This window comes from Lissotriton helveticus, chromosome 9 (assembly GCF_964261635.1).
Source record: "Lissotriton helveticus chromosome 9, aLisHel1.1, whole genome shotgun sequence".
NCBI lineage: Eukaryota > Metazoa > Chordata > Amphibia > Caudata > Salamandridae > Lissotriton > Lissotriton helveticus.
In genome coordinates this window covers 1272525295-1272547009 of record NC_136070.1, presented here as the reverse complement: position 1 = coordinate 1272547009, position 21715 = coordinate 1272525295, and the positions used below count along the sequence as shown (strand labels likewise).

Sequence of the window (21715 nt, the reverse complement as noted above, 5' to 3'; positions counted from 1 at the left end):
CTCATTTACGAGAGTTTAAGCTACTGGCATGACAATGCCTTTTATTTATCTGTTTTGATAATTAACACATGAATAAAAGGCATTGTCATTTAAAATGCCAATAGCTCAAACTCTTGTAAATGCAAGACCTATTACATTTCAAAGAAGCGGTCGCCATTGTCCCGGGCAGCTTGGAAAGAGAAAGTGCGCATGGCTCGCTGAATGTAAGGAAAGCACGTCGTGCCTGCAGTAGGAGAAACTCATGAAAGAAAGTAGCGCTCACAGACTAAATACGACATACTGAGTAACAACCGAAGTAAAAGGGCCAGTCCTCATGGGAGGTTACAAATGAAGACAAGGTGGTACTAAGGAGGGACTAACAAGCCAATTAACGAATCAGAAGCAATCCTTTACAAAGGGCAATGACACACGCCAATGAAAAATATGGGCGGAGAGTGGGCGGAGCTTCAAGTCCATACTCAAATACAGCATGCCTTGTAGAGCAGCACATACGCTGCCCAGGCTCGACCTAACCAGGAAAGGCGACTACTCACAGCTAGACATCCGTCTGTCTATATCCTCAGGCCCTTCGTACGATACCCGGTGCCCAAGTCTCTTCCCAACACAACTTACAAGCCATCTTTATAAAAAGGCCAGGCCCTCCTCAAAGATCTGTAAAGTGGTATTCCAGGCTGCCAGTCAGTACACAAAGGTGTAAGGGCACTCAGCCAATCACACAACCTGTGTTGCTAGGATTGCCTACCACCACTTCCATTTCAGGTCCATGTGCGAGCTGCCCACAATCCCAAGGCCCTCCCATCTACGCTACATCTGGTAGACAAGATGACTTTCTGGTAGTCATAATGATTTCGTCAAAGGTTCCCATCCAATCAGGAGCCAAGACTTGCATTGAATTATGACGCCTGTCCCAAACCCCAACCTCTGGCCCATAATCCATGCAAAAGTGATGAGTGCCTTAGATATCATATATGGATCAAAGAGTAATACATATATATGTTACTGTATTCTTATAAATGTTGAGGTTTATCTGTGTCTGAAATGCCTCGCTGAGAGTAGGTGGGCGTGTAAAGTAAGCCTTTTGGGCAAACATAGACATTCCTAGCACATTTAGTACTGAGGAACGCAGTGGGCTTTTAATTAACACTTCCTTTTGAGTCTGCTTTATTATTAATATGATTATGATTATTATTATTATTATTGTTCCTAATACTACTTTGAAGCTCAAATAGTGTTGATTGCAATGATGAGGTTTCGACAAAAGATTTGGCCTCAGAGATGGTGCTGGTAGGCCTTCTTCAGGGCGGTACAATTCATGATTGTTTCCGTTAAGTTGATGCTCTCCTTGTCCTTCAGAGACGGAACGGCTTTTATCCATACATTAAGGTGTTTGTAGATCTTTGGTTATCCCAGGTTAATCCATGGTTTGTAGACGACTCCTTAACTTTTCATTTATTTTGCAAAGTTTTATACCTTTTATCCTGTTATATTTTTCAGAAAAAATATGGGGGTTTCATACTTTTGTGGCTTATACAACAAACATGGTCTGGTGGAATAGCAGTGTGTAGTTTACTGTACGTTTTCCATATAGGAGGGAATGCCAGGAGCAGTAATGTTTGTACATGGATTTAGCTACCTTTCTGACATTACACTCCCAGAGATTTTAAGTTCACCCTTGTCAAGAGTGAGACACTCAAGCCATTTTAACTTTTTTATAGTTCTAATTACTCAATGTTGTAATCGTTGACTTTGCTTGATCAGAATGCAGAACTACAAGTACCAGAATGCAAAGTGGTTTGATCTGCAAATCCTTGAATTGGCTGTACATATAGGCTAATACACTGGAGGATTCTGTCATTGGCGACACCATATTTCAAAACCTGAACTTACTACAAATAGAATGTTCTGGGGCTTGTGATGCAGTTGGTTCAATGCAACCAAACTCCCAGAGTGTATTTAGCTGCACCTGGGATCTGTAGGGTGTCTACAGATTACGCCTGGCAGGGCCAACTTAGACTTTCATCTTTAAAGGTTGTACTTTTGAGTTGAGGAAATAACTAGTGGTCATGTGCTGAGAACTTGGGAGCATATTATCAAGGACCGGTGTTAAAATTATCGCCGTTTTATCGACAGGAAACTGCAGATAAAACGTCGATAATGGGCTTGATAATACCCCCTTATTAATTCCCATAGAAGCCCATGTTCTTGTGTTAACATGGGCTTCTATGGGAATATAATCATAATATAATAATAATTTAACACCGGCCCTTGATAATATGCCCCTTGGTTTGCACTATCCTAGTGCAAATGTTCACCGTATTTATATGAATGAACTCTGTATAAATATATGCCTTCCACCGCTGACCCGAGCTCTGACGCCACAATATGCAAACACAGAACTCCCTCTGTATTAAAACAAGAAGTTCAGATAATACATTTCCCAATTTTCCTTTTGTGAAATTCCAGGTGCACTTCCCTCTTCGATGGGGAAACCTGTTTGGTGACTTTGCTTAAAATATTGCAGGCTTCTTTGCCTGTCTCAGGACACAAGCTGGCAGCCCTCCAGGGCTTAGAGTATTAATTTTTAACTGCTATGGAGGCAAACTTTCCGACTTCATGAAGTTCCAACGTTTGTAACCTTTGCAAACTTTCACCTGCTTGGTCAGATTTCACTTTGCAGATCTTTCCTCCAAACGTTGTTGTACAATTCACTCCCAATGAGCAGGCTGCACTTCCTGTGTGGCCAACCCTACCTATAGTAGGCTACTTCCTCGTTTGTAACTGTGTTACACAGGCAAAGGGCCCGAATCACAGAACTAACTTAAGACAAAATCCTAAACTTACTACCATTTTGGTATTCACAGAAGGCACTTACTCATTTTGGTATTCACAGGAGGCACTTACTCATTTAGGTATTCACAGAAGGCACTTACTCATTTTAGTATTCACATTAGGCACTTACTCATTTTGGTGTTCACAGAAGGCACTTACTCATTTTGGTATTCACAGAAGGCACTTACACATTTTAGTATTCACAGAAGGCACTTACTCATTTTAGTATTCACATTAGGCACTTACTCATTTTAGTATTCACAGAAGGCACTTACTCATTTTGGTATTCACAGGAGGCACTTACTCATTTTAATATTCACAGAAGGCACTTACTCATTTTAGTATTCACAGAAGGCACTTACTCATTTTGGTATTCACAGGAGGCACTTACTCATTTTAGTATTCACATTAGGCACTTACTCATTTTAGTATTCACAGAAGGCACTTACTCATTTTGGTATTCACAGGAGGCACTTACTCATTTTAATATTCACAGAAGGCACTTACTCATTTTAGTATTCACAGGAGGCACTTACTCATTTTAGTATTCACAGAAGGCACTTACTCATTTTAGTATTCACAGAAGGCACTTACTCATTTTGGTATTCACAGGAGGCACTTACTCATTTTAATATTCACAGAAGGCACTTACTCATTTTAGTATTCACAGGAGGCACTTACTCATTTTAGTATTCACAGAAGGCACTTACTCATTTCGGTATTCACAGAAGGCGCGTACTCATTTCGGTATTCATAGAAGGCGCTTACTCATTTTGGTATTCACAGAAGGCATTTACTCATTTTGGTATTCACAGAAGTTAGGAGTCCTAAATGTCTTCTGTGAATACCGAAAGTCTTAAAGTTAGGATTTTTCTCAGTTTAGGAGTAGTAAAGTTAGAACTCCTAACTTTAGGACTCCTAAACTGAGAAAAATCCTAGCTTTAAGACTTTCGGTATTCACAGAAGGCATTTAGGAGTCCTAAAGTTAGGACTCCTAACTTCCGTCAATACCGAAATGAGTAAGTGCCTTCTGTGAATACCAAAATGAGTAAGTGCCTTCAGTGAATACCGAAATGAGTAAGTGCCTTCTGTGAATACCAAAATGAGTAAGTGCCTTCTGTGAACACCGAAATGAGTAAGCGCCTTCTGATGATTGATTATATGTAGGGCTCTTGGTTTATGGTATTTATTTTTCGTCATTTCCGTCTGTATTTATCCATTTTTATTTTTTGTCAACTTTAACTGTATTTATCCATATTTATTATGGGTTTAGTGAAAAAAGGAAAGCTGAAACTGGTATATGTCCACATTTATTTAACCAGTAAATGTGCAGTCAGGCTTGAATGCCTGCCAGGTTTCAGTGATATGAACACTCGCAGAAGATAAATCAATGCACTTTTATGCACCTATATGGACTCCTCGGTCCAATCTATTTACAATTTTCAATCCACCCTGTGTTTTATTAGCGACTGGATGGGGGGAAACCATTTGAAGCTTAACCCCGACAAGACCGAGTTGGTCTTGATCGGGGGTGTCTCCAACCCCTGGAACTCCAACTTTTGGCCCCCATACCTGGGCCTTCCTCCCCGCCCTGTTGACTCTGCTAAAAGCCTCGGAGTCACCATTTGCAAGGACCTCTCAATGAAGTCTCATATTAATGCCGTGGTCTCCTCCGGTTTCTTCCATCTACGTAAGGTCCGGAAGATATCTCGCTTCCTGACTACGGAGGCCCTCACCTTGGCACTCCTGGCTCTCGTAATCTCCAGGATAGATTATGCCAATTCCCTTTATGTCGGTATCCCTGCCTATCAGTTGAATCGTCTGCAGCTGGTACAGAACCAGGCTGCAAGACTGATCTTCCATCAGCCCAGGCACCACCATGTCCGACCCTTGCTCAAAACCCTTCACTGGCTCCCGGTAGCCAAGCGCTGTGAATTTAAACTAGGCTGTATAATTTTTAAAGGCTTGGCCGGCCTTGGCCCAGCCTTCATCTCCTCTCTCCTCCATCATTACTCTCCATCGCGCAAACTCCGGTCCACCCATCTCGCCCTGCTCACAACACCCATTTTTAAGCGCAAGAAGTATGGAGGGCTCAGATTTTCATTCCTTGCTCCCTCCTTCTGGAACGCGCTCCCTCTAGAGTTCAGACTTACTACTTCTTACGCCCATTTCAGATCTCTTCTGAAAACCTATCTGTTCCGTAAAGCACATGATTAGGTATTCTCTTCTCCCTTCTCCTCTTTTCTCTCTCGTTGCCTGCACTTCTTTCTGTTTTGTCTATATTTTGCCACTAGCGCCATGAAACCGTTGGGTGTAAGTGCGCTTTACAAGAATTTTTAACATAACATTTTAACATTACATATGAAAATATGCACCTTTCAGTATCAGCCTTGTGAATACCTACTGCAGTTTAAGCCTTTTTACTAAAATTCCTTTCTTTTTTAACCTCCTTACCAATCTACACAGTTATTGGCCTGGCAGTCATGGCAAAATGTATTTAAAATCACTCAAAAGCACCCAATTTCCATTTTTATCTACATTTAAAAATAAATACAAAGAAGAAAATAAATGGGGTTCTGTCTGTATTTATCTGTAAAAATCAGTAAAAATGGAAAACAGGGAGCCTTATTTATAAGTAATATCGGTTGCAATAATAATCTTCAAAGATAAGCTCTACTGTAAGTGTCAATGCTGAGCCCCACCAGGTCTGCCAGCACTCCAACCAACCGACACGCGCAGGCACCAACATGTCACACAGCACACTCCTAGTGGCTGAGCCGCAGGTATGACACATCTCCCCTTTTTACAGAACACAAGAACAACATTATGACTACCAGATAAAAGTCTTGCAATTGCATAAAGAGGGAAAAGAAGCATGCATGAACACAAATTTAGATGTAAGGACGATAAGAAATCGCATATACATAAGAGACCATGGGGCCGATTCACAGAACTAACTTAAGACAAAATCCTAAACTTACTACTTTTGGTATTCACAGAAGTTAGGATTTTGTCTTAAGTTTGTCTTAAATTTGTCTTAAGACAGACTTAAGACAGACTTAAGACAAACTTAAGACAAAATCCTAACTTAAGTCTGTCTTAAGTCTGTCTTAAGACAAACTTAAGACAAAATCCTAACTTCTGTGAATACCAAAAGTAGTAAGTTTAGGATTTTGTCCTAAATTAGTTTTGTGAATCGGGCCCCATGTTTGTAAAAGCAATAAATAAAAGACTTAGGGCCATATGTATCATGCAAATTCGCAATCACAAAGGCCGAAATTCGCAGAATTTCAGCCTTTGCGAATGCGAATTTAATAAATGGAATGTATGAAGCAAAACTGGTGCAAAATAAGGAATCGCAAAATTTGCGATTCCTTATTTTGCAATTGCATTTAAGGAATCGCAAATTCTGCGATTCCTTAAATGCAATGTATGTAGCAAAATAAATTAGCAAAATGCCCTTAAGGAATCGCAAATTACCACCAACTTCTAGTTGGTGGTAAGTGGCGAATTCCTTGAAAAATTCACATTTTTGCATTTTTCAAAGTGCCATGTGACGCACATACATGCCCTTAGGGCATGTATGTGCGCCACATGTGCACCCATGCATATTTCAGGGGTGCAACAGGGTGTCCTTTGGACACCCCTGTACCCTTGAAATTATTCTCAATTTGCGATTAGCAAATTGCAAATCGCAAATTGAGAATAACTTCCCATTCATTCTTATGGGCCTCCTGGCCCATAGAAATGAATGTAAAAGTATTCCATAATTGTGATTCGCAATTTGCTAATCGCAATGAAGGAATTCTAAGGAATCGCAAAAAAAAAAAATTTTGTACATACATACCCATTTGCAATTCTCAAATAGCGATTTCTTAAAAATCGCTATTTGAGAATTGCAAATGGGTATCTTGATACATATGGCCCTAAATAATAATGCAAATAGCAGATGGACATTCTCACAACTGCATAAAGAAGCAGAAGAAACATGCATGGAAACATATTAGAGGTAAAGATGATAAAAGACCACGCATGTAAATGCACTACATAAAAGATGTAACCCACATCTCCTACCTTTGCAAAACATAAGAAGAAAACTACGCACTCAACCGCGCCCCACATCTCATACCAAACCCTACAGTCACGAAACACACCAGTTGGCCAGACTAGCATGAAAGGCAGCACACAGAGAAAAACCAACACATAAGTGGTGCGGCAGACAATAACACATATCAAAACATAAACACAATCAATAACCCACCCACCATCAAAGCTGTATCGAACTCAATCAACCACCAAATAACTCTCACACTCATGAATAAAACCCCCGGTGACTTACACCTTCACAGTCATCTCACAACAAAACATCCAAGTAAAGCCAGCAGCGGGTGACTTACACCCTCACAGTCATTCCAAGCACAAAGCATCACCAGTCCAGCAAACAGTGGTTGACGTACGCCCTAACAGTACTCCTACTCTCAAAACATTGCGGGGCAGATTTACAAGAAACTGACGCATCTATATAGATGCATCAGTTTCCCTATGCCTGAGTGAAAAACCCTTGCGCCACCATAGATGCGATGTATTTACAATACGGCGCACTATGGTGCAAGAATTGACAGATGCGACAAATTCTAACGCATCTGTTGGTGGAAAAGTCACGCATTGCTGTTGTGTCGCAAGCACGACGCAACTTCATCAATGCGTGTTGCGGCCTATATCCAATACACTCCTTCCGTCTGCTTCAAGCAGGCGTAAGGTTTTGACGCAATGGGGTCCTAAAAGTCACGCAGTGAAATCTTGTTGAATTCACTGCGTCACTTTTACGAGGCTTTCCTGCGTGGGGACGACCCCTGCATACATTATACCTGACGCAGGTATAATGTACCGCAGGGCTTTACAACGTGATGCATCTCCCTAGATGCGTCACGTTGTAAATTTGCCGCATTTTTGACGCCGCCGTTGCGTCACCAAAGTGACGCAATGACAGCGTAAAAGTGATGCATGGGGCTTGTAAATCTGCCCCTGCGTGTACGGCAGCAACGGGTGTCTAAACCCTGCCCATTCATTACACACCAATCATAAAGTGTACAACATCAATGAATGGGTGAATTCCACCGAATACTATGGGTCCCGATTCACAGAACTAACTTAAGACAAAATCCTAAACTTACTACTTTTGGCATTCACAGAAGTTAGGATTTTGTCTTAAGTCTGTCAACTTAAGACAAAATTCTAACTTCTGTGAATACCAATAGTAGTAAGTTTAGGATTTTGTCTTAAGTTAGTTCTGTGAATAGATTCCTTCGTCCCTAAAAGAAAGAGAAACTAGTTTACAGTAAGGAAGTGAGCAACTGGTGACTTAACCTCACACGGTCATCCCACAGAAAACATCTGAACCGGAAATGGGTGACTTAACCTCACACAGTCATCCCACACAAAACATCTGAATAAGAAATGCCCACAGTTATGATGACGCAACACAGATGTGGCGTTGCCCATCTTTACCATGGTTGTGCATGCATTGTAGCATCGAAGACAAGTTTTAAGACATAGCTGTGATGCGCAGACCCCGGGGTCAAAGCTCTCCATGTAACTATCGTACAAGCAAGTTGGTTTTCTGCTGAGAGCAACTTTGCATGTTTGATAGAAACGATTTACCTTTTGAGCATGAAAACTGTTAACACAATGGAGTCTGATGCTGTAGTGAATTGACCCTGCACACAAGATCTGATGAATATGTGTGTATTAGGGGTGGGCGTAATTTGCGTAGTTGTGCTACGCAAAGCTCAGCGGAATGGTAAAAAATCTCAGCGAGCACGCAAAAGTTCCACGAACACACGGAATTGCTTGTTCCGCCCGTTCGCAATGTTTTTTTCCTGTTCGTGAACGCTGTTTGCGTGCTCGGGGAGAAATATCTCGTGGATACGCATTTTGAAAGCGCGAACGAGCAAAAAATTCAGCGAAGCTGCGGATCCCGGAATGTTTGGCACTTCCGTGTTCTCCGCGAAATGCGAAATTACCCAAATTCCGCGGGCGGAACGGAATTTACCACCCAGGCCTAGTGTATACATGATATTTCTAAACCTTGAACCTGACCCGAAGGCAGCGCAGCTCGGTATGTCTGTTGATTTCTTGCATCAGAATGCTATAAATTTTCTATGGAGATGGGGTCCGTCTTGTATCAGTTGTAAGTGTCCAAGTAGTTAGATAATACATTAATAATGTCAAAAAAACGTGCTGCAAAATGTCCTTTGGTGTATACTATACCACAACATGTGTTTTACTTTTTATAACAATAATTTGCCTTTCCTTGGTGCATAACCTTGGTAATAATGCCACATAATTTGGTCTTCCGCTACCACATAACTTCAAAGGTTACTTCAGTTGATAGAGAAACATGAATACTGGGGGGCAGATTTATGTCGGACTTGCAGTACTTTTGCACCGCCGTTGCGTCACTTATGTGACGCAGCGGCGGTGTAAACCCTGTGCCACATTACGACCTATTTACATCGTGACACATCTATGGAGATGCGTCACGGTGTAAGGCCCTGCGCCACATGAAACCTGCGTCAGGTTTCATGTTGGTGTTTCCACGCAGTGGGGGGGGCGTTCCGTTGTAGGGGCCTCATTTATCAATCAATCAATCACAGACATTTATAGAGCGCACTACTCACCCGTAGGGTCTCAAGGCGCTTGGGGGGGGGGGGGCGTGCCGTTACTGCTCGAACAGCCAGGTCTTGAGCTTCTTCCTGAAGGAGAGGTGGTCCTGGGTCAAGCGCAGGTCGGCCGGGAGGGAGTTCCAGGTCTTGGCGGCCAGGTAGGAGAAGGACCTTCCTCCTGTTGTCGCTCTTCGGATGCGTGGGACGGCGGCGAGGGCGTGGCTGGCTGATCGGAGGTGGCGTTTGGGAGCGTAGAAGTTGATTCGGTTGTTGAGGTAGCTCGGGCCTAGATCGTGTAGGGCTTTGTGTGCGTGGGTGAGGAGACGGAAGGTGATTCTTTTGTTGACGGGGAGCCAATGGAGGTCTCTCAGGTGTCCGGAGATGTGGCTGTTTCGTGGGATGTCGAGGATGAGTCTGGCTGAGGCGTTCTGGATCCGCTGGAGTCTCTTCTGGAGCTTGGCGGTGGTTCCGGCGTAGAGGGTGTTGCCGTAGTCGAGTCGGCTGGTGACGAGGGCCTGGGTGACGGTCTTCCTGGTCTCCGTGGGGATCCACCAGAAGATCTTCCGTAGCATGCGCAGGATGTTGAAGCACGACGAGGAGACGGCGTTGACTTGTCTGGTCATGGAGAGGGAGGAGTCCAGGATGAAGCCCAGGTTGCGTGCCTGGTCCGTCGGTTTGGGTGCGGTGCCCAGGGCGGGGGGCCACCAGGCGTCGTCCCAGGCGGAGGGCGAGGAGCCCAGGATGAGGACCTCCGTCTTGTCTGAGTTCAGTTTCAGACGGCTGGTCGTCATCCACTCGGCTACATCTTTCATCCCTTCGTGCAGGTTGGCTCTGGCGGCGGCGGGGTCGTTGGTCAGGGAGAGGATCAGCTGGGTGTCGTCGGCGTAGGAGATTATGTTGAGGTTGTGTTGGCGTGCGATGGCCGCGAGGGGGCTCATGTAGACGTTGAAGAGGGTGGGGCTCAGTGAGGATCCTTGAGGGACGCCGCAGATGACTTCGGTGGCCTCTGACTTGTACGGTGGTAGGCGGACTCTCTGTGTTCTTCCGTCGAGGAAGGAGATTATCCATTCCAGTGCCTTCTCCTGGAGTCCGACGTTGCTGAGGCGCTGCACTAGGGTGCGGTGGCAGACAGTGTCGAATGCCGCAGAGAGGTCTAGGAGGATGAGGGCCGCTGTTTCTCCGTTGTCCATCAGGGCTCGGATGTCGTCGGTGGCGGCGATGAGGGCGGTCTCGGTGCTGTGGTTGGCTCGGAAGCCAGACTGTGAGGGGTTGAGGGATCCGTTCGTCTCGAGGAAGGCGGCCAGCTGTTTGTTGACGGTCTTCTCGATGACTTTGGCTGGGAACGGGAGGAGCGAGATGGGGCGGTAATTCTTGAGTTCGATGGGGTCCGCTGTAGGTTTCTTGAGTAGAGCGCTGAGTTCGGCGTGCTTCCAGCTCTCGGGGAAGGTGGCGGTGTCGAAGGAGGTGTTGATAATGTCCCGCAGGTGGGGTGCGATGACAGCGTCGGCCTTGTTGAAGACGTGGTGAGGGCAGGGGTCGGTCGGGGATCCGGAGTGGACGGAGTTCATCATGCGGACGGTGTCTTCGGTGCTGATCTGAGTCCAGGCGCGGATGGTGGTGGTGGGCGGCGTTGCTGTGGTCGTGGCGTGCGTCGGTTGGATGCTGAAGCTGTTGTGTATGTCCGCGATCTTGTTGTGGAAGTAGGAGGCGAGGGAGTTGCAGAGGTCTTGCGATGGGGTGATGTCGTTGTTTCCGGCGTTGGGGTTGGAGAGCTCTTTCACGATGTTGAAGAGTTCCTTGCAGTTGTGTGCGTTGTTGTCCAGCCGGTCTTTGAATGCAGTTTTCTTGGCGGCGCGGATCAGTTGGTGGTGCTTCCAGGTGGCATGCTTGAGGGTGGTCAGGTTGTCCGGTGTTGGTTCCCTTCTCCAGACTTTCTCGAGGGCTCGGCAGTTCTTCTTGGAGCTCTTGAGTTCGTCGGTGAACCATGGGGCCTTCTTGCTGCCGGGTCTGCTGGGCGGGGTCCTCAGTGGGGCGAGTTCGTCCGCGCATTTGCTGATCCACTTCGTGAGGTTGTCGGCGGCCTGGCTGGGGTTCGCTGAGCCGGCAGGAGGGTGCTGGCTCAGGGAAGCGGCGAGCTGGTCGGCTGTGATCTTGTTCCAGCTTCTTCGGGCAACCTTTGGCTGGTGGTGGTGGATCGTCGTTCTTTTAAAGGTGAAGTGGACGCAGCTGTGGTCCGTCCAGTGGAGTCCTGTGGCGTGGCTGAAGGCGATGTCTTTGCTGGATGAGAAGATGGCGTCGAGTGTGTGTCCGGCGAGGTGGGTGGGGGTGAACACCAGTTGCTTGAGTCCGAGGTTGGCGAGGTTGTCGAGCAGGGTGATGGTGTTGCGGTCGCTGTTGTTTTCCAGGTGGAAGTTGAGGTCCCCCAGGAGGATGTAGTCAGCGGAGGGGAGGGCGTGCGGGCTGATGAAGTCGGCGATGTCCTCGCTGAAATGCGTGCGTGGTCCCGGGGGTCTGTAGATCAGGGTGCCTCTGAGAGTGGTCTTCGGGTCGGTGTGGATCTGGAAGTGCAGGTGTTCGGCGGTTGTCAGGGTGTCGTCGGTGTAGGTCGTGATGCGGATGGTGTCCTTGTGGATGACGGCGATGCCTCCTCCCATCTGGTTGGCGGGGCGGTCCCTCCTGGTGATCTTGTATCCCTCTGGGATGGCGATGGCGATGTCGGGTGCTGAAGAGGCGTTCATCCAGGTCTCCGTGAGGAAGGCAACGTCAGGGGCTGTGGTGTCGAGGAGGTTCCAGAGTTCGGTGGCGTGCCTGTGGACGGAGCGGGTGTTGAGCAGGATGCACTTGAGGTGGTTGCTGCTGGTGTTCGGTTTGGCGGGTGCTGATGCAGGGCAGGTTCGGATGCAGGTGAACTTGCAGGCGTGGCAGCTGAAGGGTCCGTGGGTGCGTCGTGGGGTGGCTCGGTAGCATCCTGGGATTCGGCCGGTGTTGAGTGCGTTGAGGGAGGCGGCGGTGTACGTCACGCGGGAGGGCAGGGGTCCTCGAGGGCCAGGGGTCCTGGCCCTGGGCGCGGTCCAGGCGCGGACGGGCGCAGACGGGCTTACCTTTGGCGCGCCTTCGGCGCACAATCGGCGCGCCCGCTGCGCGTGACCGCTGCGCGTTCGCACGGTCGCCATATATGGCGAAGTGCGAGGGGGGGGCGGAGCAGCTGGGAGGCGGGAGCGGGGAGGGTACAGAATGAAGAAAGGGGCGGGGTTAGCGGCGGTGGCAGGAAGCGGGGAGCGGGGAGGGATGAGACGGGGGCAACAAGCTATAACAGGCAAACAGGCAATAGGGGGAACAAAATACAAAATACAATTTGGAACAAAAGACAAAAGACAATTAGAACAAAACAGTGGTAGAATGCAGGAAGCGAGCCCAGACCACGCCGCTCGAAGCAGGGGGCGTGGTCACGCGGCGGCAGTCAGAGCAGAGAGGCAGGTAGGCACTCGCAGCAGCTGGTGGCCGTGCGGCGCGGGGGGTGTCCCAACTAGGACACACTCACCTGCGTCGCACGGTCGCCATATATGGCCAAGTGCGAGGGGGGGCGGAGCAGCTGGGAGGCGGGAGCGGGGAGGGTACAGAATGAAGAAAGGGGCGGGGTTAGCGGTTCATTAGATTCATTTATGAGGCTGTGCGTCACTTTTACGCCGCCGGGGCGTCGGAGCGTCACTTTTTGTGACGCACCAGCAGCAGCGTAAAAAGTGTGCCTTGTTGCACCATATTTACAGAATTACGCATCTAGGTAGATGTGTCACTTTGTAAACCCCTGCGCTACATTTTTCCTACGCCAGGTATAATGTATGCAGGGGTGGGTGTTCTGACGCAAGACAGGGTCATAGAAGTGACGCAGTGAAATCTATAAGATTTCTCTTTTAAGAAAAAACTTAGAAGAGAGTGGAAAGGGTGGGGGTGTCTTGGATATTCTTGTCAGGGCGGCGTCTGGTTCCCAGCCCGGCCTTGGACTCAGGGTCTCGCCAGTCCAACTTTCTATCCTGCAGCACCGACCGAGATGAGACCCCCTTGAATCCTCATTGGTCAGGGCGAGTCTATCTGCATCTCACCCCATCACCAGGTCCAAGGGGCCCCTTTTTATATTTCATGTATTTATGTTTATTTTTTCAATAAAAGCAATACTCGGGTCTGTGTTTATTACTTCCTTTATTAGGACATTTCTTTGTGTCCCAGCATGCTACTATTACAGTAAACAATTGAGAATAAAACATTTTTGAATTTAACATCGTCACTAGATTTTAAGAGGTCGATGGGAAAAAATTCCCGCACGTCCTGAGTGTGTCCACGGAGAACGAACCGCCCACTTCCGTCTTTCCCTTGAGAAGTTACAGAGTTATCTAAACACAGACACAGTGGAGAGACCCCTTGAGCTGTCAGAGACATTTACCAAAGAGATAAACACAGTGCAAGAGCCGCACTCTTAGAATCAGAGGAGGAGGGTGGGCTGTGTAAGGGCCCACGTGACATGCATGCAGTAGGCAGCTATAATATATGAGATAAAGTACCCCCTACCTTGTGCGAGGTTGTAGGCAGAGCCTCTTTATAAAATCATGGAATCCTAAAGTAACCTCTAATGTCGGTTTTAGGTCTGGATCGACAGCTCAGCGGTCGGCAAGACCTGATGTTTCGAATGCTTTAAAATATATCAATAGTGGTTTCTGGCCCCGCCCACAGGAGTATCTCTGTGAAACAGGCAGCATAGCTGTTGTGCACGATCCCAGGTGGGCTGGAAAGAGAGGTGCTTCTGACGTTTGCACCATGATCCCTGCTGTCTCTCTCAGTGAGGCCCCAACGCCCCCTTCCCAGGATCCTTTTCGGGGTGTTTTGCATATGTTGCTGTTGCACGTTTCCTGCAGGGTCGACATTTCGCTATTCTCAGTTCCAACCTTTTCATCTTGATGTTGCATTTCCCTTTCTTTTGGTGTGATTATTTATTCTAGATATATAGAGCATGACACTAGCTACAAGGTAGTGGAGCACTGTACAAAAAAATGGGGGGGGGTTACTAGATGGAGCCCATAAAAAGATTGGGGCCCAAGTGAGTATGGGAATTTGGAGGGCTTGGAAGTGGGAGAGTTGTAAGTTAAGATGTTATCTTGCAGTATGATAGTGTGTGAGGAAAAGTGCCTTCATTCGCTTGTAGTGGCTTGGGTTTGTTAGGTCTGGACAGAGATCTTGTTCAGTATTTTTGGGACAGTCCAGGAGAACTCTTCCTGTCTGCTTTTCTCCTTCTCACTTCTCCTGGTTTCCAGATGTTTGATGTTTCTGCTCTGGGAGCTGCAGGTAGTTTTATTTATTTTTTATTTATGGATGTTTTATGTCGCACGAATTCTTCTTCTTGAGCTGTAGGAATGATGCTGCTCACACTGACCTCCCACGTGTTCAGAGAATGAATATTAACTCATCTTTTCTTCTTTCTCTCTTCTGCAGGGCCTTCTGTGTGAGAAGATGTGTAAGTATACATGTCCAGAAGACTTTTAATGCTGCTAAAGTATTCTCTGATGTGTTCTCTTCCTTCATCTTTTCAATGTTTGGTGCCACACGTTTCTTCTATCTTTCCTCTGTTCCTGCTTTTCCATCTACTCCTTTCTTTCTCTCCTGCCTTAGTACGTTCTTTCGCTCCTTCCTTCTCTGTCTTTTCCTTGATACTTTGCTTCCTCCCTCTCTCACCTATACCCACCTCCCTGCTTTCTCTCCATCTTTCCTCTCCCCTCAACTCTTCCATCCTTCCATGCTTCTTCTCCGTCTCGGTGCCTCTCCTCGTTCGCCTGTCCCTTCCTTCCTTCATTCTTCCTGGGCCCCCACCTTCCTCCCACCCTACCTGCACTCCTTTCTTCTTTCCTTTGTGGCCCCTGTATCCCTTTTCCCACTCTTTCTTCTACTCCTCTTTCGGTTCCTCTCTATTCCTTCCCCCTTACCTTTACTCATTTCTTCTTTCCTTTGTCTCTCCCTTTCATCCCTTTTCCCACTCTTCTGTATGCTCCTCTTCCAGTTTCTCTCTATTCCTTCCACCCTACATTCTTGCTCTTCTTCACCCCTTCCCACCCTCCAGTCCCTCCTCCCTCATTCCCTTCAGTGTGTTTCCTCCCATTCAGACATTCCCTCCACCCCTCCTATCCTTCTATACCTTCTCCACCCTCCCAACATATCTGATTTCCCTTCACCATTCCTCTCTCCCTTCATTCCTGTTGCATTTCCCTTCCTTTTGGTGTGATTATTTATTCTGGATGTATAGAGCATGACCCTAGCTACAAGGTAGTGGAGCGCTGTACACAAAAATGGAGGCGTTACAAGATGGAGCCCATAAAAAGATTGGGGCACACATGAGTATGGGTGTTTGGATGACTTGGGAGTGGGAGTGTTGGAAGTTAGGTTGTTATCTTGCAGTATGATAGTGTGTGAGGAAAAGTGCCTTCATTCGCTTGTAGTGGCTTGGGTTTGTTGGGTCTGGACTGAGATCTTGTCCGTATTTTTGGGACATTCCTGGAGAACTCTTGCTGTCTGTTTTTCTCCTTCTCGCAACTCCTGGTTTCCAGACCCATGATGTTGCAGCTCTGGGAGCTGCAGGTATTTTATTTATTTTTTAATTTATTAATGTTTTATGTAGCACGAACATAACGTGTAAGGGTATCAGAGTGCTTTATAAGTGATCGGAAGTAAGAAAACAAAAACATAATCAACAGAGGTACAGACATTGTAAGTTCACAAATTGAGGAAAGTAACATCCCTAGAACAAGTCGAAGCGACAATAAACAAAGCCCAACAATCTAGTAATAGTCATGAGTGTACATCAAGAGTCCGATTGTGGGACCTAGAGCAGACATTTGTTCATAAGTAGTATTTCACTTCTTTTTTGAAAGATGCAGTTGAGGGGATCAGTCTGATTTCAGGAGGCAGGGTACCGCCAGAGATTATGATCTTAGAGGCTGTATATAGGGTTTTGTGAAGGATGCTGCTCACCTGAAGGAAATGCAGGTGGAGAGGGGATCCGGTGGAGATCTGTCAGAGCGGGTGACCCGGTTAAGCGCGTGAAGACCCTTGCTCATGTGGGTGGCTGCTTGGAGGATGCATCTTAGGTGGGATTCCAGCATTCCTGTTAGCAGGATGTTACTTCCATTAGGGTTCACCAAAGGATCAAAGCTTGTGCTATAATTGTCGTCCTTTCTGAACGGCTGGACTTTACTTTCTGAAGCCCCTTTGGTGGGCGCCATGCTGTTTTCATCGTTGGAGGGCAGCGGAATCCAGGGAGGTGTCAATGTGAACGACACGTAACTTTGTAGAGTTGGATAGTTGTGTTCCAAATTCCTTTAGAGTCATTCATGAGAGCTCGTCTTTAATTTATTGTTTTTTGGCTTATGGTCAAAGAGGAAGATTTTGTTTTTGTAGGTTTGAGGTTGTGTAAGCTTTAAACATTGTTGCAGTGTAATTTAGTGCTCCACCCATTTATATGCAAATTATATTCACTATGTTCCTAACATATTGATCCGTGCGCATTTCTATTAATCAAATGTAGTAAGTGACTGTATTCTAGGGGTGGGCAGAATTTGCGTTGTTGCTCTAGCCAAAGCTCCGTGCAACGGTAAAAAATCTCAGCGAGCATGCAAAAGTTCTGCAAACACGCGGAATTGCTTGTTCTGCCCGATCGCGATGTTTTTTTTCTGTTCGCGAAAGCCGTTTGCGTGCTTGGGGAGAAATATCTCACGAACACGCATTTTGAAAGCACGAACAAGCAAAAAATTCTGCAAAGCCGTGGATCACATAATTTTTGGCAATCCTGCGTTCTACGCGGAACGGAAAATTACCCAAATTCTGCGAGCGGAACGGAATTTACCACCGAGGCCTACTGTATTCACCTAGTAATAATCACCCGTATACAGCTGAAATGTAATTAATGCATTTACTCATACTAACTGTACTTGCTTGGAAGCCATGTTGATGTAAAGTTGGCCTAACTTGTAACCAGACCCAAGTTACACAAGTTGTTTATTTATGGCATGCGCTGGAAGTTTCATGTTCTTTTCCCCTCTGCAGGTGCCTTATCAAGCTTCGCGTTGACTAGAAAAGGCCAATTGGGATTGTACTGGAACTGGTAGATAGTTAGCAAGTAATTGTAACTTGTCTGTGAACACCAAGACCGTAGTGGTGGCCGGCATCCTCCTGTACCAGGCAGACTAGGCTGTTGCTAACTTTAACTCAGTGCAGATGTGTGTTTCTTTGTCCTGTGCTTACCTGCTCCCAGAGAACAACACCTCCTGATTGGTCCGTTTGGTGGAAACTGATATGAAGAGGCTTCCAAAACTTTCTTTCGTGTATTATGCTTACCATAAACTAGTTTAGCAGATGCTGTTCTGTCTTCTCTGAGAATAGACCTTTCTCGCTGATTCTCCTGCTCAGAGTGTGAAGCTTCGTGCTTGAGCGCTCATACTTTTCCCCTAAACCTTAACTTGGCTCAACTGTTGCTGACACCTTCTTCTTCTGAAATCCCTTGATGACCACTTTTGATGCGGTGTTTAGATTAGCGAGGCTTCTTAATGGAACCTTCCTACCATATATTTTGCTTGCTCTGCATGGTTATATTTTGCATCTTTTTCCTCATAATATAGCAAATTTCGATTGCATAATCATTTTAATGTGTATGCTCTAACAATATATGTACTGGATTGTTGCTATTTGATTGAATTGTAACTGAATCATTTGCTACTAAGTCCCTCATGGTTGAGAGATCAACCTCTAAGTAGTTTCTAAGGAGCCACATGGGTTTCGCTGCAGTTGAAATGTGTTGCTGATAATAGCCCCTTTCTTCGGCTCCAAGTCGATGGTCAAAGGTCCATACGAGCAGTGGAGAGACCTGTTTGATGACTTTACTAAGAATTGAGATACAAGTATCTCTGCTACATGGCCTTCGCTTGGATGGTGGTGATGCAGTTGTTTAACTGGTCAATTACTTGTGGAGATGGCGTTTTCAGGAAAGGTTGTGTGCCGTCTGATTGTATTGATGTATATTTATGTCATTGCTGGCCAGAAGGGCTCTGAGGGGCTCTTTGTAGAGGCTAATTGCTACTGGAGAGTAAGTATGGGCATAAAATGCGTTCCGCTCGCGGAATTTGCAAAATTTTGGCAATTTCGCGATCCGCGAATCGCGCAAAATTGCCCAAAAATTTGCAATTCGCAAGTTGGCGGATTTTTTTTTCTTGTTCGTGCTTCAAAAATACAATCTTGCGCGCGCCGCATTGACTTACCTTGATTCTGCATTCGCTGCTGAGTTTTCCTCCCTGTTCGCTTGCGCTGCGAGATTTTGTTAGCTGGCCAAGCGACGCCGCGATCGCGAACATGTCATTGCGATCCAAAACAGGAACTTGCGAATGCGAACACGTCATTGTGACCCGAAACAGGAAAAAGGCATCACGAGCAGGCTGGCTAAGTGGAAACAACATGTTCGCGACCGTTACGACCGCATGCGCAAGTTCACGTTACCAAACTGGTAAAAAAATCTCGCGAACTCGCAAAAAAAAATAATTACGCAAGCTTGCGGATTTTGCGAATCGCAATTACAAATTCACGCGAATTCGCGTATCGCGAATTCGCAAATTCCGCCCATGCTTACTGGAGAGAGGAATGATTCTTGGGGTATGCCTTAGTTCATGAGGATGAGTCCAAATCTAGATGTGACCATCTGGATGAGCGAGGTATTGTACATGAGGAATGGCTTATACATCATTGTTTATATCTTTTAAAGCCCAATTTCTTGAGCAAAGCTTGGTGGGAGGTGGTGTCGTGTATTTCTATAGGTTCTGAATCGATCCCCCTATTCCTGACCCTATTCTGGTTAAACTACCTAGCTAGTTAACTAACAGTCAGCCCATGAGGCAAGAAATCCCCCATGATGCAGATACCGTTATCTGACGCAGTCACACTACGGCACAGGAACGTGTTATCTGATTAGGTCATAACGCTTGAGATCTAATTAGACAAGCGACATTCCTCCAGCCCCTGATAAGGCATACGACGTTCTCATAACAAATCAAACCTATGACAACCTGGAAAATCCGTGCGGCCATTGTTTTGATTTCACAGAGAACTTTTGCAAAAGAATGTGCTAACGAGCAAGTCGTATGACATCTTTATTGACGTACCTATGTCCATCCTTACGTCAATCTCGGCACCTTTAAGGTATAAATATTGCCGACCTTGCCCTATGCAAACACACGCGTGGTGACAAGACGGAGCAGCCATACTTGCCGAAGCCGAGAGCAGAAGCAGACCCCGCAGGCAGCAGCCCCGCCTTCCTGACGCGCTGAGAGACGCGCTGCTATCTCAAGCCGAGAGACCCAGCACCGGCGCTTCTGGGCAGCCCTCGCAGGCAGCCTGGAATATCGAGAGCAGAGAAAGAGATACCATTCCTCATTCATCCTAAATTCCAGGTACAGAACTGAATAACCCCTCCTAGAGAATTCTTTAGTTATTCACTTGGCAAAAACAAACTTAACTTAAACTGTAACTTTCTATTCCCGCCCACGCATTAGACTTAGGTCAGGTACACGGGGTAGGCGTATTTAGAAACACCAGTTGAGTACGTTTAGTCAAATGTATATGTGTATGTAAATATATTTTAATCATTTTAAACATCATATGGCTCAGAAACCATATCAATGTTTTTACAGTATTATTTTATACTATTGCTTTTAATGTATGCACTTTACTTAACTATAAGTATTGCAATAATATCGATCCATTTCTCTTGTACGAGAAAAGAGACTGATCAATAAATAACATCTTTTATTGAACACGCCCGTCTCTTCCTTTTCTCTACATTCTGGTGAGACTAAGAATGCACGTACTGACTAAGTAAAATAATTGCCTTGTGCTCACACGACTCTTGAGATTGACTCTTGATTAGGGGAGAGCAAAGTTGTCATGTTCTATGGTTGTCGGAAACTAAATCCCTTCTTGTCTAATCAGGGGAGTTAATCCTTCCTTGAACATTTGAGAAAGTTTCTAGCGAACTCTGAGCTTAGCTGGCAAACCCAAAAATTAAGTCTAGTTTCGACAGTAGTAGACCTAGTTAACGTCTGGCCTAGGCCTTTACTGCTGTAGGTACTATTCCAATGCGCAGAGCCTATTGGGAAAATAGGAGCTACACTGCATGGCGCCCAACGCGTTTGGAAAGGGCGATAAAACTAACGTAAGACATTTAGAGTAACTCAGTCGTGCTTTCTCACTCAGACCCCTTTTCCCAAATACTCCAAAGACGTCTGGAGTGGGTGAAAGGTTATTATATCCTCCAAAACCTCGCAGGAGGGAACTCCTATGTATGGTTCTTGGTCTAGTCAACGTTGAAGGATAAAACAGTTCCAGAATATTGTGCATCTAATCTCTGTTTCCATAAGAAACCTGATCTGCAAACAAACATAATACCATCCTGTCTGTAAAATGGCAGAGAGTGATGATGAAAGAGAGGCAATTAGATTAGCTACTGAAATAGCAGATGCTGATGCTACCATGCAAACAGCAGACCCGGATATAATACTCATCCAGGTCGCCAAAAGGAGATCTATAACCTTAAAACTTATAGAAAATGGACTGACACCTAGAGGTGGCACAGTCATATTCGTAATTGAGGCACACGAATATCGGCAGACAGAGGTATACTATACATGGATACATTTTCCAGCAGCAAATGCTGTAACAAAGTACTTCCACTATTACAAAGTAGAGGAACCTCCTAATGAGTACACTCCTTTCGAGGAGGTGGAAGTACCACTCAAATTCCAAGAGCATTTGCTCTTATTTGATGGCGCCCTAAAACATAACAATCACATTACAAGGCTCGGTCCTTTAGGAAGACCAGGAGCAACGTGGCCGGTCCTAGCCGGATACACACCACATCCAGACATCGAAAGAATGCCTGCAGCAGAGCTGTTAATACAGCTAAAACAACTACTAAAAATTCACAGACAATTAGTTCAGTATGTAATGCGGACTTCAACAATTCAGCCAGCGATTAAACTTCCACAGCTGACCCCTCACCAGGGGAACACAAATAAAATTACACCACAGAACATCCAATCCTGCCTAGGTAAAGTTCCAGCTAAACGGGAACAAATACCATTCTGGTTGGCACAGAAAATTACCCAAATAGAGGCGGTGTTTCCTGACACCACCCCATTAGA

The 21715-nt window shown here is 45.9% G+C and overlaps 1 protein-coding gene across 3 annotated transcripts in view; it reads left to right on the top strand.

The window, feature by feature from the left end:
* IL17RC (interleukin 17 receptor C) overlaps positions 1–21715 on the top strand; it is a 259633-nt gene that overhangs the window by 69778 nt on the left and 168140 nt on the right. For all 3 annotated transcript variants that reach the window (XM_078661840.1, XM_078661839.1, XM_078661838.1), the window contains exon 2: positions 14976–14997. In XM_078661840.1, the coding sequence (XP_078517966.1) occupies positions 14976–14997 (22 nt within the window). The remainder of the gene's footprint in view (positions 1–14975; positions 14998–21715) is intronic.